This window comes from Hyperolius riggenbachi, chromosome 11 (genome assembly GCF_040937935.1).
Source record: "Hyperolius riggenbachi isolate aHypRig1 chromosome 11, aHypRig1.pri, whole genome shotgun sequence".
NCBI lineage: Eukaryota > Metazoa > Chordata > Amphibia > Anura > Hyperoliidae > Hyperolius > Hyperolius riggenbachi.
In genome coordinates, this window is record NC_090656.1 from 194380944 (window position 1) to 194399376 (window position 18433).

Genomic DNA, 18433 nt, shown 5'->3' on the forward strand with positions numbered 1-18433 from the left:
CTACCTACCTAACCTATCCTGGGGGGCCAGCTACCTACCTAACCTATCCTGGGGGGCCAGCTACCTACCTAACCTATCCTGGGGGGCCAGCTACCTACCTAACCTATCCTGGGGGGCCAGCTACCTACCTAACCTATCCTGGGGGGCAGCTACCTACTCTAACCTATCCTGGGGGGCCAGCTACCTACCTAACCTACCCTGGGGGGCCAGCTACCTACCTAACCTATCCTGGGGGGGCCAGCTACCTACCTAACCTATCCTGGGGGGCAGCTACCTACTCTAACCTATCCTGGGGGGCCAGCTACCTACCTAACCTACCCTGGGGGGCCAGCTACCTACCTAACCTATCCTGGGGGGGCCAGCTACCTACCTAACCTATCCTGGGGGGCAGCTACCTACTCTAACCTATCCTGGGGGGCAGCTACCTACTCTAACCTATCCTGGGGGGCAGCTACCTACTCTAACCTATCCTGGGGGAAAGCTACCTAATCTATCCTGGGGGGCAGCTACCTAACCTATCCTGGGGGGCACCTACCTCATCTAACCTATACTGGGGGGCAGCTACCTATCTAACCTGGGGGCACTTAATTGTCTAACCTGTATTCGGGGCACCTAGCTAGCCTATACAGGTGGCAACTATACTGGCTACCTATATTGGAGGCACCTACCTAACTAACCTATACTGGGGGCACCTACCTATCTAACCTATGCTGGGGGCAACTATTCTGGCTACCTATATTAGAGGCACCCACCTAGCTAACCTGTACTGGCGGCGCCTGCCTATCTAACCTATACTGGGGGCAACTATACTGGCTACCTATGCTGGAGGCACCTACCTGGCTAACCTATACCGGGGGCAACTATACTGGCGTACCTATGCCTGGCTACCTATACTGGGGGGACCTATAGCTGGCTATAGGGATTCGGATATGTGTGTGCGTCGGGTGTTGCCGGGGGAGGGGGGGTGTTGTTGCCGTGGGGGGGCCCACATCCAGATTCCGCATCGGGGCCCAGAGGTTTGTAGCTACGCCACTGGCAGTAAGATGCACACACCAGCAATAAGGACTTCTTCATACAGGCTGTCCAGGGCAAAATTATGAAAATAAAGGACATTTTTTTTACTTTGGGTAAATGCATTTGGTGGTTTCCGAAACTCACAGTATTGAATGATATGATCAAGATGAGGGCTGCTAACTTTGTGGACAGTAGACAGCTTTTTGATGGTTTTGGTTAGAAATGTAAAATGTGTGTAGCCATCAACTGACATCACTGGTTTCCCCGTTGCAATCCGCTCCTCAGATCAGAGTCCCCCGGTTCCTTGTGTGCCGGTGGGAACTTCATAGTAAGTGCCTGCAGCATAGTCCACCTTGCACATCTCTCCCACAAGGCACACCCTGGTCTCCTCACTCCTAGTAGTAGTAGCAGCTACTGCATAGTAATTAATGGTTGTAGAAGATGGTCTTTTGTGAAACCAATATTTTACTATTAGCAACATCTTGTGCCCCCTCCCCCCCTAAGTCTGTGGCGGTACTGCACTACTTACTCTCCTGTGATCCCCTAGCAATATGTAAAAGTCAAACTGTATGAGACTGCTACTGTACAACAGATTACCACTCTCTCCTCCTGACTAGTTAGGGCTTCCTGACGGTGACCAATCAGTGGGTTTGTTGTCAGGTTTGCATCCACTCTAAGTTCTGTATGTATACCACGAAAGGCACATCCTTTGCCTACAAACTGCAATTCCAAGCCAGTGATGTTTTGGGGTATACTGCGGGGTACGTATATACAGTACTGTACTAGGCATCTCTAGGACCAGGGGATTTTCTTCTGATCGGTGCTGTGTGGACTCTCCAGCCCGCAGCACCGATCAGGAAATAGCCAGGGCGATCAGACTTACCCCCTTTTTTCCCCACTAGGGGGATGTCCTCTTGGGGGGGTCTGATCGCCGCCGGCTTGCTGCGCTTTGCGGGGGGCTCTTCAAAGCCCCCTCCGCAGCGTTTTCGGCACTCTCTCCCTCCCCCTGTGAGCAGCGTAGGACGGATATCCGTCCTGCGCATTGTAGGATAGGCTTCAGCCTATCAAATGACGGCAATCCCCGGCCAATCAGAGGCCAGGGATCGCTGATCTGCTCTACGGTGCTGCTGCGCAGTAGCGCCGTGTGATGTAAACAGCGGGGATTTCTTCCCCGCGTGTTTACATTTTGCCAGCGAGCCGCGATCGGCGGCTCTCCGGCTGTTCACGGAGACACGCTCCGTGAACTGACATGAAAAGGCCGCTCGATCAAGCAGCCGTTTCCATGGTAACCCACTTAAGACCTGCTGACGCCTATGGGCGTTAGCTGATTTCAACAATACACAAAATGGGCAAGCACCATCTACCACTCAATGTATATATTGTTATAATAAAACATTCCTCAGAGTGTGCAGAAAGGAACTAATATGTAATTGGACAAAAGGACGAGAACAGCAGTTCCCTAAATCACCGCACCACTCCAAACCAATTCTCAATAATAATGATCTTTATTCACGATAACAATAAAAACACCTAAAAACACATATGGATCGCCATGTAAGCAGATAATATGGGTAATGGTAGTAAATTACATAATCAAATATAACCTTTAATACAAACTCCACAATACAATAATGAATGGGCAATGGGAGAGATAAATAATATTGCACCTCCCCTGTCTCGTAAAAATGACAATTAGGACAAATAACACCCTAATACGGAAAGTATCAGCCAACAATAAATGGTGCAGAAAATGCTAAGTGCAAACAATGAAAACAACTGCAAAAGTACATACAAAAGGGTGAAAGAAGGGGGGGGGGGAAAAGGGACAAAAGTGCAGTGTGCAGGAACAGACTGGCGTACACACGTCAGAAAAGTGCAGAGTATATTAAAACGTGTAAGGGGATAAATTATCCCACCAAGGTGCAAAGCTGGGACTTACCACAAGGAGATTAGTGGAGTAGAAGGACCATGGCGTCCAAGAAACGCCGTCGCGATTCGCCGCTATTCAAATACAGCAGCTTCCACTGGGCTAAAATTTCAAATGGCGTCCCGGCAATTTTAAATAAAAGAACCAGGGCGGGCGGGGGGCGTGCCTATCAGAGCGTCATGTGCGCGGCCGCGCACAACAGGGAAGTACCAATGGCGCTATACAGCGCCACCTCACTTCCCTGTCCTGCCTCTAAGGGTTCTGGGAAATGTAGTTGCCGGGATGTAATTAAGAAACGTGATTCTGGATCAGATGAACACGGCTAAAGAAGCCGAAAAAGATATAGAATAGGAAAAAGGCTCAGAAATAGGTATAAATACAATAAATGTATAAACATACAAAGAAGTTTAACAATATTCAGTATATAATTCCATTTTCCATCACATATATCAGCAAAGTGGACCAATATCGCCACCATGTGGTCAACCTAAAAAAGTGTTTACAAAGGGAAGCTATTTCAAACAGGAAACATAATCCGAGGACCAACAGATTGCACCAAGTTAGAGAATTTATTAACTGCCAAACAGAGGCAGTGGTGTATTTGTTGAGGTGCCCTTGCAACTTGTTTTATGTTGGACAAACTAAAAACAAACTTAAGACAAGGATACAAAAGCACCTCTCGACCATTCGTTTGGCTGAGAGGGATGCTGCGGAGGGGAAAATGCTGACATCGGTTGCGGACAATGCATTACGAGTCCATGCGGGCTCTACTGTGGGATGGACTGTTTGTGGTCTAAAACGTGTCATTTTGTCTTCTAGGGGCGGTAATGTGGTGGCTTCATTGCTGAGACAAGAAACCAAATGGATCTATGACCTGGGGTCCAGATCACCGGTGGGTTTAAATGAGGACTTCTCTTTTGTGGGATTTTTACACTGAAGACTAGTTGATGCTTTTGTAGGGGGAGGGGGATCCATGGTGAGTGGGCCCTCCTCCTTTCCTCTTGTCCCTAATGTTATCTGTGTCACCTGTTGGTATATGGGGAGCACGTGTGTTTGACACTCCATTTATGGTTTTATGCAGTGATGCCCGAGCAGAGGATTTGTGAGTAGTCCTCATAACATGCGTTGCCACATGTGTGTGGTTTCTTTTGACTTAGACTTATGTGGCGTGATATAATGTGATATCTTTCTTAGTATTACTCTATTAGAGGATTTGTGAGTAGTCCTCATAGCATGTTGATTACACTTGCTGTGATTTGTTCCCATTTGTTTGGTGTGGTTTGACGTGTTTGGATATCAATTTGATGGTTTATATATGCACATTTCCAGAAATGTTTGTTATTGTTACTTTTCTGATATCTATTTTTTGTATTCTTTAGCGATTTATATTGGACTTTGTTGAATATACATCGTATTGATATAGACCAGAGTGAACAACATACCGTCTTCTTCCATAAATGGAGTGTTCCAGAACCTTGTAACCCCTCCAGGATTTTATTTGGCTTCTTGTAACCACTTACCAGATTTTGGGAATGTGTTGATTATGTTTCCTGTTTGAAATAGCTTCCCTTTGTAAACACTTTTTTAGGTTGACCACATGGTGGCGATATTGGTCCACTTTGCTGATATATGTGATGGAAAATGGAATTATATACTGAATATTGTTAAAGAGAATCTGTATTGTTAAAATCGCACAAAAGTAAACATACCAGTGCGTTAGGGGACATCTCCTATTACCCTCTGACACAATTTCGCCGCTCCTCGCCGCATTAAAAGTGGTTAAAAACAGTTTTAAAAAGTTTGTTTATAAACAAACAAAATGGCCACCAAAACAGGAAGTAGGTTGATGTACAGTATGTCCACACATAGAAAATACATCCATACACAAGCAGGCTGTATACAGCCTTCCTTTTGAATCTCAAGAGATCATTTGTGTGTTTCTTTCCCCCTGTTCTCATGCACTGAAGATTCAGGCTGCTCGTTTCTTCCTGCAAACAGCTTTGCCTTTGTCTGTAATTCTTCAGTATGTGAAAGCCCAGCCAGCTCAGAGGACGATTTATCCAGCTTGTAAAAGATAAGAGAGAAGAGAGAAGCTGCCCTAATCTAAATAATACACAGGCAGTGTGCATAGAGGGGCCTGGAAGGGGGAGTTCATAGCAGAACCACAACACTGAAGAACTTGGCAGCCTTCCAGACACAGGCTGACAAGTCTGACAGGGGAAAGATACATTGATTTATTACAGAGACTGTGATAGTAGAAAGTGCTGCAGTAAGCCAGAACACATTAGAATAGCTTTTGGAACTTGTAGGATGATAAAAAACAGGATGCAATTTTTGTTACGGAGTCTCTTTAAACTTCTTTGTATGTTTATACATTTATTGTATTTATACCTATTTCTGAGCCTTTTTCCTATTCTATATTTTTTTCGGCTTCTTTAGCCGTGTTCATCTGATCCAGAATCACGTTTCTTAATTACATCCCGGCAACTACATTTCCCAGAACCCTTAGAGGCAGGACAGGGAAGTGAGGTGGCGCTGTACAGCGCCATTGGTACTTCCCTGTTGTGCGCGGCCGCGCACATGACGCTCTGATAGGCACGCCCCCCGCCCGCCCTGGTTCTTTTATTTAAAATTGCCGGGACGCCATTTGAAATTTTAGCCCAGTGGAAGCTGCTGTATTTGAATAGCGGCGAATCGCGACGGCGTTTCTTGGACGCCATGGTCCTTCTACTCCACTAATCTCCTTGTGGTAAGTCTCAGCTTTGCACCTTGGTGGGATAATTTATCCCCTTACACGTTTTAATATACTCTGCACTTTTCTGACGTGTGTACGCCAGTCTGTTCCTGCACACTGCACTTTTGTCCCTTTTTCCCCCCCTTCTTTCACCCTTTTGTATGTACTTTTGCAGTTGTTTTCATTGTTTGCACTTAGCATTTTCTGCACCATTTATTGTTGGCTGATACTTTCCATATTAGGGTGTTATTTGTCCTAATTTTCATTTTTACGAGACAGGGGAGGTGCAATATTATTTTTCTCTCCCATTGCTCATTCATTATTGTATTGTGGAGTTTGTATTAAAGGTTATATTTGATTATGTAATTTACTACCATTACCCATATTATCTGCTTACATGGCGATCCATATGTGTTTTTAGGTGTTTTTATTGTTACCGTGAATAAAGATCATTATTATTGAGAATTGGTTTGGAGTGGTGCGGTGATTTAGGGAACTGCTGTTCTCGTCCTTTTGTCCTATGGGCGTTAGCTGGTCCTTAAGTGGTTAATTGGGCGCCTGACATTGCCAGTAGTTAGAAAATTGGTAATGTACTATCACTAATATTTTACTATCAGCTTCCCCCCAACTCTAACTCCCCCTACCTAAAATTATGTAAACCAAAGGAGGAAAAATCCGGCACTATCCGCAAATGGGTTTATTAGCCTGGAAGGACAGCATGTGAATGTTGCTCATACAGTGTTCATATAAAAAAATGAATACAGGGTGGGCCATTTATATGGATACACCTTAATATGGCCATTTATATGGATACACCATTTTATGTGAATGGTGAAGTTAACAAACAAAACCACCGCTATTGTTCTGACACTAACCCACATTGGATAGATCCCTTCAAGACTGTTGGAACAAAAAAAAAATTGATGGTATAGTGTGGTATATGGGGTGTATCCATAGATAAGGTATATCCATATAAATGGCCCACCCTGTACATACAGTACAGTGCTGCAAAGGTGAATGGCTGAAGTACTCTGTATAAACCTGATGAAGCAGGCTGTGATTGGCGAAACGTGCTGCTTTAGTGCTCATTAAAGAATCGGTGCTTTACTGCTTCAGGTAAGTGTTAATATACCGATGTTGGGTATATTCTTAGTATTGATGTACATTTCAATACATTTGACTTTAAAAAAAATTCAAGACAGATTTACAAACTTATAGATACCTCTGATTTTCTGTGTCATCCTCTTCATCTTCTGTCACATCTTGGGAACTGAATGCAACTACATCTATTAGATAGCGGAACACAATACTTATTAGAAAAAATCAGTTTGCAGCACATCAGACTACAAAATACAGTATATCATATTATATATTTTAAAAATGTGTTTCTAATTTTGTATTCATTTTGGTGGGGACAAATACCTCTTATTTTAGACTTTGTCAGCAATACAGAAATACTAATTGACAATACAGAGGAAAGCAATGTGTGTCCTGGACAGAAATATCCAGCATTTGTTTCTTGCCAAGATAAACATCTTCTATCATATTAAACCTCTCCATCATTTTGTTGCAAATATTAATAAAGGCAAACAGCCTACACACCAGCATGTCCCCCTTATCGGCCGATAAAGGAATTCAGTACCTTAGTGTTAGCGGATTGTCCCAGAGATGGGTGGGATAGATTTGGCACCACTTTGTGGTTCTTTTGGTAAGCTGTAGTGGAGAGAGGTAAAAAAAGATGGCAGGTGGGTCCCTTGACCTGCCTAGGTTGCCTGGTGTATGATCTTGCTCTGGACTGTCCCATTCACTAGCGTCAAGATGTCACTAAACACAGAGGCCCATATGCACTTTTCTCCAAGGTGATATTTTCACATCCTGTCAATAAAATGCCTTTAAGGCCTTTTTCCCACCAAGACGTTGCGTTTTAGGGGACATTAAGGTCGCATAACGTGCCCCTAACGCAACGTATGGTGGTGTTGAAGTTGGACGTCAGACTGAGCCACGTTATGCGGCTCTCAAAGCAGCTGCTCCAGGATAGTGATGGGAAGTCCGGATCTTTTTAAGGATTCGGATCATTCAAATCGGATCATTGAAAAGATCCGGATCTTTGAACCGAATCATTTGAATCATTTTACTAGGGAAGCCGACTGGGGGTGAAATGACTAGCAGGACAGGACTTTCCCTGCACTGTACATTCTGTATGTTCCTGTTTCTTCCAGACAGACATCCACTGTGAACCGAATCTTTCATTGTGATGATCCGGATGATTCGACTCACAAAAAAGATCTGGATCAAATGAACGATTCGTTCATGATCCGGACAACACTACAGTCCCACCATGAGTCACCACAGTGCAGTGAATATTAATTAGCCATGTGGCTAGTCACTGAGCATGTGCAAACAATCTAACGTAGCTCTATAGGGCTACAACGTATTTTCATTTAACGTGCAGCGTTATACCCTAACGCAACGTGTGCACTGTGAACAGCACATTAATTTTACAGTGCTGTGAGTTAGGCTGCGTTACTGGCTGCTGTAACGTGGGACTTTAAGGTCCGACTGTGAAACCAGCCTTAAACCATCAGCAGTAGAGACAATACGCAAAATAACTTTAAAAGAACTATTTCACCTAATATTTGGTACTTTTTTAATTGCAGAGCGCTGAAAGGTTATTTTAAAAAGAAGATGAAAAATTATACCTAAGGAGAAAACTCAGGAGAAATAAAAGTTAATTGCTTATGAGCATCAGGTAAGTGTTCCATCAACATAAAAATAGAGATGGCCCGAACAGTTCGCCTGCGAGAAGTATTCTGCAAACATTGGCTGTTCGCATTCGCGGCGAACAGCGAACATTTGGCATGTTCGATTCGCCCCCTATACATCATCATTGAGCTAAACTTTGACCCGTTACCTCACAGTCAGCAGACACATGGCAGGGAATCAGCTAGCACCCCTTCCTGGAAAACCCCCCTATCAAAAAGCAGTTGCGGTGGCCATATTGGATCAATTCTCTGCTGGCTGCTGACTGTTAGTGAGAGCAGAGTCAGACTTGCTGCAGATAGGTAGGGAAAGCATTAGCTAGGCCTGTGTTCTTGTTCTTCACTTGCTGTGAAAGCACCCCAAACAGCCCTTTTGAGGGTTAGCACATCTGTCTCCTGTTTGCTTGTTTTTTTGTGTGTGACACCCCACAGCACACTGACACCCAGAGCTGTGTGCATTATTATTTCACTGTATTCTGATAGTACTATTGTATCTCTCTGTGTGAGACACTCCACAGCCCACTGACACCCAGAGCTGTGCATAATGTGATTTCTGCTCATTAGGGTTTAAAACCCGACGTTGCGTCAACTCCATAATTTTTGTTGAGACTTTTGGCATGGATCCTCCTCTGGCATGCTCCTATCTAGATGTTAGACCCCTTGAAACAACGTTTTCATTACTTTTGAGGCCACAGTCTTTGTAAGCTTTAAAATTCACCTGCCCATTGAAATCTTTGGTGGTTTGCCAGATTTGGCTGTTATAGAATTTTCTGTTTGCGACATCTCTACATAAAATGAGAAACTAAAAGACTTTGTCCTACAATAATGTATACATTTGCTTATGGCAAATCAGGTGCAAACAATCAATTCATTACCTCAAGTACAGCTACCAGATCTTATGGAGGGCATCCTATTAGACATACAGATCCATATGCAATTAGCTTTTTCTCCGGAGTTTTTTCCAGGGTGATATTCCTAAATTTGTTAAAAAAGTTATTTTAAACAAATGATAAAAAATTGCTATGCAATAAACTGTGTAAAGCAGAATTGCGTGCGTAAACTCTTACTGCACGATGAGTGGAATTCAATACATTATATACAATGCATATGTTCTAATTATTAAGAGCTGCTCCAACACTATCGCAAAAGAAGAACAGAGGCACCAGCAGGGTAAAAGTGGATAAAACCTTTAAAATTTGTTTGTAGGAAGCGGTGGACTTACCTCCATAAAGCAGACACGAAAGACTGTCTGTATAATAGTAATATAATAGTACCCTGCTGGCGCCTCTGTTCTCCTTTTGCTGTACCGTGTCCACCCCTGGTGGAAGGGTGATCTACCCCTTTTCTGACCTACAGAGAGTGACTTCCCACGTTTGTGAGTATACTCTTCTCACTAATTATCTTTACTATATTTATGCTGAACATACTACACTATATTGGGCTCTCGGTTTCTCTAACTTTATGCTCCAACACTATGGAACTTCCTACCTCCACCCATTAGGGCATCCCCCTCCTTCAACATCTTCAAGAAGGCCCTCAAAACTCACCTTTTCACTCTGGCCTTCCACTCCTCACTGGTGCTCTAAACCCGCAGCTGAACTCTGGTCTCTCCCTTTTGTGTCCTTACCTCTCCCTCTATATTGTAAGCCTTCGGGCAGGGTCCTCCTCCTTTTGTGTCCTACCTGATCATGCACCTCCATTACTGTGCACCCATGCTATGTATTTGAGTGAACTCAACTTGCCTAATCTCCATGCTCCCATCCAGTGACTGACTAAGCATTACCTTGTACTTCTACTGTGCTGCATGATCTGGTCTTTCTTGTATTCCTGTGTTGTCATATTGCTGTAGGTCACCCCTAAATCTTGTCTGTAACCTTAACTAATGTCCAGCGCTGCGTAATATGTTGGTGCTTTATAAATACATTAAATAATTAAATAAAAATAAAAATCATGAGGTAAGCCTTTACGCAGGTAATTCCTCTTTACGCAGTTTATTACCTCTAACCCCCTGGCCCATATGCAATAATTAACGCATGAGTTTTCTCGTAGGAGATTATTTTCCGTTTTCTATTTAAAATAACTTTTTAGCACTTTGCAACTGAAAAAATACCAAAAAAGTATTATCAAAATTATTTTGACTATTTTCTTGATTGCCGGTGGTTTAAAAGGCATTTTATGAAAATATAATTTTGGAGAAAAATAAGGAGAAAAAGTTAACTGCATATGGGCCAATGGCCATCATAAAATTAACTTTTCTTTTTTTTTCTTAAGCTTTCTCCTAGAAGATAATGTTTCATTTTCTGTTTAAAATAACTTTTCAGCACTCTGCAAATTGAACCAAATACAAGATGAAAAAGTACTACCAAAATTATTCTCAGTATTCTCTTGCTTGCTGGTGGCTCAAAAAGCATTTTATTTATAATATGAAAATATCACCTAGGAGAAAACTTAGTAGAAAGTGTTAATTAAATGAGGGCCAATATCTCAAAAAAATCATCAAAAAATAATTTGTTGCCCACAGTTTCTTGAAAGTTTACTCCTAGGTGATATTTTCCTACCATATCAATAAAATGCATCTTAACCTCTTGAGGACTGCAGTTTTACCCCCCCCCCCCCCCCTAAAGACCAGGCAATTTTTGGCTTAATTGGGCATTGCAGCTTTAAGGCCCCACACCTCAGCACACAAGTTATCCCCCCCCCCTTTTCTCCCCACCAACAATGCTTCCTGTTGGTGGGGTCTGATCCCTCCCCGCCCCCCGTTTTTTTATATTTGTTCTTTATTTTTTATTAAATGTACCTATTTATTTATTTGTTCCCTCTCTCCCTCCCCCCAGCCAATCACGGCGATCGGCTGTCATAAGCTTCAGCCTCTGAGAGCCATTCGCTCTCCTGTGTTCCAGGGCCAGTACAGCGCTGCTGTCGATCGCAGCGCTGTACAAGGTAATTAGATGGCGGTTTTGAAGTTTAACAGTCTCCGGAGGCTGAAGGCGGAGCTCCGCCTACCTAGCGGAGATGCTCGTGCATCAGCGTGCATGATCTCCTGCAAAGTGAGCCCCAAGGACCTTACGCCGATCAACATTAGGCGGTCCTGGGGCTGCGCCGCGGCCGTGCCGATCAGCATGATGCAGCCAGCAATAGCTTAAGCCTACAGCAAGTAAGAAAATACTTAAAATAAACTTGACAGTACTTTTCACCTAATTTTGTGTACTTTTTTGATTTGCTGAAAAATTATTTTTAACAGAAGATGAAAAATTATTTCCTAGGAGAAAACGTAGGAGAAAAAGTTAATTGAACAATTAGTGGACACCTTAACATTAACATCCTTTCCCTGACTATTTACTTTATTCTTCCTCTATTCTATCCCCTAACACTACTACTATCTTAAGCAAAAAACGGCTTTCCACTACAGTGTAGCTGAGCAGTGGCTATTCAATAGCTGAGTGCCGACACTGGGCTATAAAATAGCTAATCACCGGCACCCAAGTAATACTCCTGAACACTCGGCTACTCAGTACTCAGTAGCTGAGTAGTAATTCTTCAATAGCTAATCACTGGTGCCCAAGTGAAAGATCCCGGTGCTGCATAGCCGCAAATGTACATTGCAGTCTTAGGCAGTGCCTGGTGTAGCTGACAGACAGTGTGCCCAAATCACTTGATCCAGGCCAAGACTGGACAAGGAAGTACTGTCCACATATGTTTTCATGCAAAGTATGCTTTTTAACCTTCTGCAGCCCGCCAATGGGCGTGGCTGCGGCGGCAGCCTCAGGACCGCCTAACGCCGATTGGCGTAAAGTCTTGGGGCTCTGTTTTGCAGGAGATCGCACGCAGGCTGCACGTGCATCTCCTGCTTTGGGGGCGGAACTCCGCCCCGCCTTCAGTCTCAGAGCGGCTATTGCCGCTCGGGAGACTGTTAGACGGCGTGATCACCGTCTATTTACACTGTGCAGCGCTGCGATCAGCAGCAGCGCTGCACTGGGGACAGCCGTGTGACACGGCTGTCCCCCTGGGGGACAAGAGAGCGATCGGCTCTCATAGGCAGAAGCCTATGACAGCCGATCGCCGTAATTGGCTGGCTGTGGGGAGGGAGGGGAGGAGGGGACATACTTAAAGAAAGATTTAAAAAAAAAACTCACTGACAATACTATTTATTAAAAAAAAAAAAATAAACATGGGGGGAGCGATCAGACCCCACCAACAGACAGCTCTGTTGGTGGGGAGAAAAGGGGGGGGGGGGGAAGGGGAGGATCACTTGTATGCTGTGTTAGCTGCAGTGGCAAATTTTACTAAAAATGGCCTGGTCACTAGGGGGTTTAGCTGCAGTCCTCAAGTGGTTAAGACCTTGAAAAAAATACTTACTTTTCCAGTCTGGGGTGGTAGGTGGGGGGCCCAAAGTACTAAACTTCCCTTCATCCAATACAGTGGACTATATTTTAGATCAGGTGTTTTTGTGGCTACACTTGTTAAGGGTGTTAAGATCATGATGGCCACAATTGTTTAATGACCCTTGTGAGATGGACCTGGGGGCTGTGAGGGGCACCAAGGGGACGCAAGGGAAGAGGTTTGAACATTGGGGGCCCAATCAATGAATAGTAGTTTTGCCACTGCCTCAGACCATCCCCTTCCCAGGCAATCCGATCATTTTGATCTTCAAAAAGACTAGAGATCGCCAGATTGCCCACCCATTTGTATTTTATATAAGTCAGGATTTGCCATTTGATGTGACAGTTATTGCATTTCATCTGCACTTTTCATCCCAACTCAGTCAACCTTTATATAAAGCCATTTCACCCATGTACAAGATGAATGGTCTCATAATAGCTAGTTTGCACCAGGCTTAGCAGTAATAACTAACAACTATATATGGTACATTTTATTCACTGCCTCCCACAGTCGGAAGTCCTGGAGGAATCAGACATATTCTCAATATTCTCTGTAAATGTAAAGAATTTGCAATAATTTTATTATCAAGTTTGCTTTCAATGTCTACTGAGACATTACTGTTGTACGTACTACTCCCTGTTAACAAGACTTTGACTTATTGTTACTGAAAAGCATGAAAAGGAGGGGAGACTGATCACCTGGTTCTGGAGAAGATTGCGCTCTTCCCACTTCTCTGCAAAAAAACACAATCCAGACAAAACATTAGTCAATACGATACTTACGTATTATTCCATCTACCAAATTTCGACTGCCTTCTATTAAAAGGATATTTACTCTCCTTTAGAAATCTACATATTGTCGGGAAGCTGAGAATCGTAGCTTTTTGCACTATGCCCCGTGTTGGTGTGATGCAGTTCTTGAGTAAGGGGGAGTTGAACGAGGGTTGTTCACTTCTTTTTAAGTGGATCTAAGCTCAGAACTTCCTCTCTGCTCTAAAAGATTAGGTGCTGTATCAAAACAATCAGGGAAAAAATATTTGTTACAATGCACAGAAATCCTCCCAAAAAGCCCTGAAAATGTACTGGATGAACTTTCAGGGAGCAAAAGAAGTGTTAAAGCATCTGTCTTTCCTGTACAGCTAATGCTGAGTCAGGCCTACTGATAACACACTCCTACAGATAATTACACTCAACTGATTTTTACAGCATTTCTATGTGGAATTAACACTTTTCAGTCTGTTCTTTGCAAGAGATCAGATCTACTTTAAAGTGACATTCCCTACTTAGCTTGCTTGATTGTGGGCTTGGTCACATCGCTCTGAGAACTTTTTAGTGCAACTCTATGTCCACTAGGATAGTGGACAATGCACACCAGGCCCCTCACTCGCTCCCTTCACTCACCAGTTTCAGGCTGGATACTCAGGTTGCCAGGTTAGTGCTGAAGGCATACAGTCACAGTGGACACCACTCGTTCAACTCCCCACTTTTTCCACCCCTATGCCAAGTGTTGGGGCTCCCCTCCCATGTACAGCAGTGCCCCTCCCATTCCACGTGCAGCCCCCTCTTCCATGTGTATCTTCAATGTACTGCTGCCCCTCTCTTTCATGTACAGCTGCCTGGGGCATCAGCTTCCCTTTTCATGTGTTGCTCCCCTTTTGCGGCCTTTTCTTTCATATGTAACAACCCCTTTTTCATGCTACAGCCACCCAAGGCCCAGGCCTTTGTGGCATTTCCAGAAATCTACCCTGGGCACGGTGTAAGTCCTGTCATTTCATACTCCATTCAGGTACAACCAACACTGTAAGTTCTCAAATCAGGCACATTTTTACCAGTAACGCTTTTCATTTTTGTCAAAGTAATTTTCGCATAGAAAAGGCTATTTTCGATTTTGAGAAAATATTTGTGAAAATACATTGTTTTTGTAATATGGTAAAAGGAAACAAATTCTTCTTTCCGATGTAAAAATTTGCAAAAAATACGGTACTTTGGGGTAAAATTCGTAAAACGCACAAAAATTGTTTCTTTTAGCGCGTAAATTTGCAAAAAATTAGAAAAGTCACAAACTTGTTACAAAATGATTTTTTCGATGACATTTTCAGTAGAAAGTCAAATTTTACATTATTTTCGCAAAAATTAATGAGAAAAGATCAGCTGATCGCTGATTTTTACATGTATTTGACACAACATTATTTTAAAGTGGACCTGAACTCTTGCACAGGACAGAAGGAAAACAGAGAGAAATGCATCCTGTATAAATATGGAGAGTTTAGCCTGTCTAATTCTCCCTCATTTGTGTCTAATCACAAGTTATAATTTGATCTCTCCCATGTGTCAAATGACTGCCAATGGCAGAGATGGCAGATAAGCCCATTTGAAAGCACTAGATGTTAACAATATGTCTGCTTCCATGAATCAGGAAGTAGAAACTGCAGATTTATTTTAGGATTTGTATCAGCTGTAACAAAGAAATGTTTTCTGTTTAAAGATTAGTATTCTTCTAGATGAATAGAAGTGCGGCTGCGCGTCCGTGGCCTCACGCGTGCTTGCAGTACAGGAAAACTTCGTACTGAGCCTGCGCAGTAAGCTTCCGTTGACGTGGCCGCGCAGCCGCACTTCTATTCGTCTAGTTAGATGAATAATTACACCGGTGCCGGAGGTGGGGAACGGGTGATCGGAGGAGGACAGCGCGGGACATTCCAGCTGCAGGGGGCTGATAGAAGCCCCAGGTAAGTGGCAGTTTTTTTTTTAAATGCTAGAGAACCCCTTTAAGAGCAGAGAGGAAGCTCTGAGTTCAGGTCCGCTTTAAATAAATTATGCATTGACACAATATGTTAAAAGTGTAGTTTTTACAAACTATAAAACGAAGCCATTGATTAGTGATATACCTGCAAACAGTTTGTTGAAGGCAAGCAGACTAAGGACATAGATTACTGGAACCATATCCGGTGGTCTGATGAGACCAAGATAGTCTTATTTGCTTCAGATGGTGCCAAGCGTGTGCGCCAGGAGGGTCATGGTTTGGGGCTGCATGAGTTTTGAGGGCACTGGGAAGCTACAGTTCATTGAGGGAACCAAGAATGTCATCATGTGCTCTGACATACTGAAGCAGAGCATAATCCCCTTCCTTTCGAAAAACTGGGACACATATTAATATGATTAGGACAGGGCTGGATTCTTGGGAAGGCCACAAAGGCCAGGGCCTTGGACGGCTGCAGCACCTGGACATGAAAGAGGGGCTGCTACATATGAAAGAGGAGCCTGACAATGGGGACCAAGGCTGCTTTTATTCAATAGATGTGGTACAATTCCATGCCATCAACCAACGATTAGTTTCGGGCCCCGAGGGGTTCCCTTCGTCAAGGTAATAACACAGAATGGTAACAATTACCATTATGTGTTATTACCTTGACAAAGGGGACCCCTCGGAGCCGCCCCTGAAACGAATCGTTGGTAGATGGAATGGAATTGTGTCAAGTCTATTGAATAAAAGCAGACTTGGTCTACAAGCGAGTGTGCGGACCTTCTGGATTTGATATTGACTGTATTTATGGTCCTGCACCTCTACAGTGGTGAGCGACTCTTCTTCTGACTGCTGAAAATGGGGAGGAACACATGAAAAAGAGAAACTGAAGCTCAAGGGAGCTGTTCATGAAAGTAAAGTCTGTTGCATAAATGAAACGCTTTAAAGAAGGGCTGCACGTGAAATGGGAGGGGTACAGCTGAGCAAGAATGGGGAGACACAACATACTTGGTGTAGGGGCACAAAAAAGTATAAACCCGGCCTTGGATAAGGACCCAAAATGCCCCCCCCCCCGCCCCCCTCCACGTTTATTGCCAGTCACTTTAGAGTGCCGATTACTTGAGTTCTGAATAACTGTGACTCTACTGTATATTAATAAATGGATAGCTGATGACCTTCTTGCTCTGGGTCACAAAATACTGCACACAACAGAGGGATAGATAAAGTCAAGGCTACCTCTCTCTATGTGTGTCCTCCTCTTCCTCATTGTCTGACTCTTCCTGGGAACTGAATGCAGCCACATCTGTTGTGTAAGATCAATACAAAACAACAACCAATAAACAGCTTCATTTTTCAGAAAGGGCAAATATCATATTTTTCCATGTTTCAGGGGGTGATTTACTATGGGTGGTGAACAAAGGAGAACATATGTGATTCAGAAAGCCTGGACTGAATTTTTTTTTCAATTCTGCTTTTTAGGTGACAAACATTTGCAATTCTCACCTGAGTAATATCAGAATACAGTGGGTCATTGAAAGATCAGTAAAATAGCAGTTGTATAATAACTGCAGTCATGTGCAGCGCAAAGACTAGAGATGGTCAGTGAGCTGCTGAGACCTGACGCTGTGCTGGCTACAAGAGTTCATCTCTCTCAGTAGCACAGAAAAGGTGGGTGGGGTAAACTCTGTGTTCACAGCAAATGGCTGTTTTGTCCCTCCTCCCACCCCCTCCCTGACTACCTTCTGCAGGTGATGAGACAGGAGGAGGACTTTCAGGGCCATTTTGGTGCCCCAGGCAGGGCACGTTTTGCTCCCCCAATGTTCTTCTGAATAGGAAGATCTCAGCCGAAATTAATTAGTTTTGCCACTGGTAACAAATCCTTAGGGCATATACAGAAATTTTGCAGTTTCCCCAAATAAATCTATAAAGGATACACAAATTCTTACTAGGCTAGATCCACCTCAATGGCTCAAACTCACTGAACTCATATAAATAACACTTCCAATCCAATAATTGTTATGCAGGGTGTGTAGCCACTTTAGAAAACTATTATTTTGTTTATTTAAAGAGGCACTACAGTGAAAAATTGTAAAATTTAAAATATGTGAAAAGATAGACAAATAAGAAGTGCATTTTTTCCAGAGTAAAATGAGCCATAAATTACTTTTCTCCTATGTTGCTGTTACTTACAGTAGGTAGTAGAAATCTGACAGAAGTGACAGGTTTTGGACTAGTCCATCTCTTTATAGGGGATTCTCAGGGATATATTTATTTTCAAAAGCACTTGGTGAATGGCAGTTGCTCTGTCCAACTGCCAAAAAACTGTGTAGGGAGCAGGGAAGCTGGCCAGCACCATTGTTAAAATCCTTTTTTGGGAATATCTTTATAAAGAATAAAAGCCTTTCTGAAAATCCCCTATGAAGACATGGACTAGTCCAAAACCTGTCACTTCTGTCAAATTTATACTGCCAACTGTAAGTGCCAACATTATAGGAGAAAGGTAATTTATGGCTCATTCTACAGTGGAAAAAATGTACTTCTTATTTGTATATGTTTGCACATATTTTAAATTTTACAGTTTTTTGCTGTAGTGCCCCTTTAAAGTCATTTATATTTAAATATTGTCCTGGAAACAGGAGCGTTTCTAGCCTTTTTGTCAGTCCAGGTAAGAAGTCCTGTGTCATTCCCCCCAGGAGAATCTGAGATCTAAACAAACCCGCCGATCCTGTCTCATTTTGTTTCACACCCCCTTACAGCACTACCCTAGCTTAGTGTGTAAATGCAAAGTATAGCACAGTAGAATTTGTGCTCTCACCCCTCTACTGTAGCCTGATTACATGCTAAATGAAGAGAGTGAGGTGCCAGCACCAGAGGGAGCAA

The 18433-nt window shown here is 43.2% G+C and overlaps 1 protein-coding gene across 10 annotated transcripts in view; it reads right to left on the bottom strand.

Annotated features, from left to right (window-relative positions):
- Nucleotides 1–18433, bottom strand: part of LOC137538056 (protein starmaker-like) — a 131650-nt gene that overhangs the window by 54435 nt on the left and 58782 nt on the right. For all 10 annotated transcript variants that reach the window (XR_011024679.1, XM_068260018.1, XM_068260020.1 and 7 more), the window contains exons 8-10: nt 16790–16856; nt 13513–13547; nt 6898–6961 (exon numbers count right to left, since the gene is read on the bottom strand). Coding sequence is in view for 9 of the 10 variants with exons in the window: in XM_068260018.1 (XP_068116119.1) it covers nt 6898–6961; nt 13513–13547; nt 16790–16856 (166 nt within the window). In the remaining variant the exon portion in view is untranslated. The remainder of the gene's footprint in view (nt 1–6897; nt 6962–13512; nt 13548–16789; nt 16857–18433) is intronic.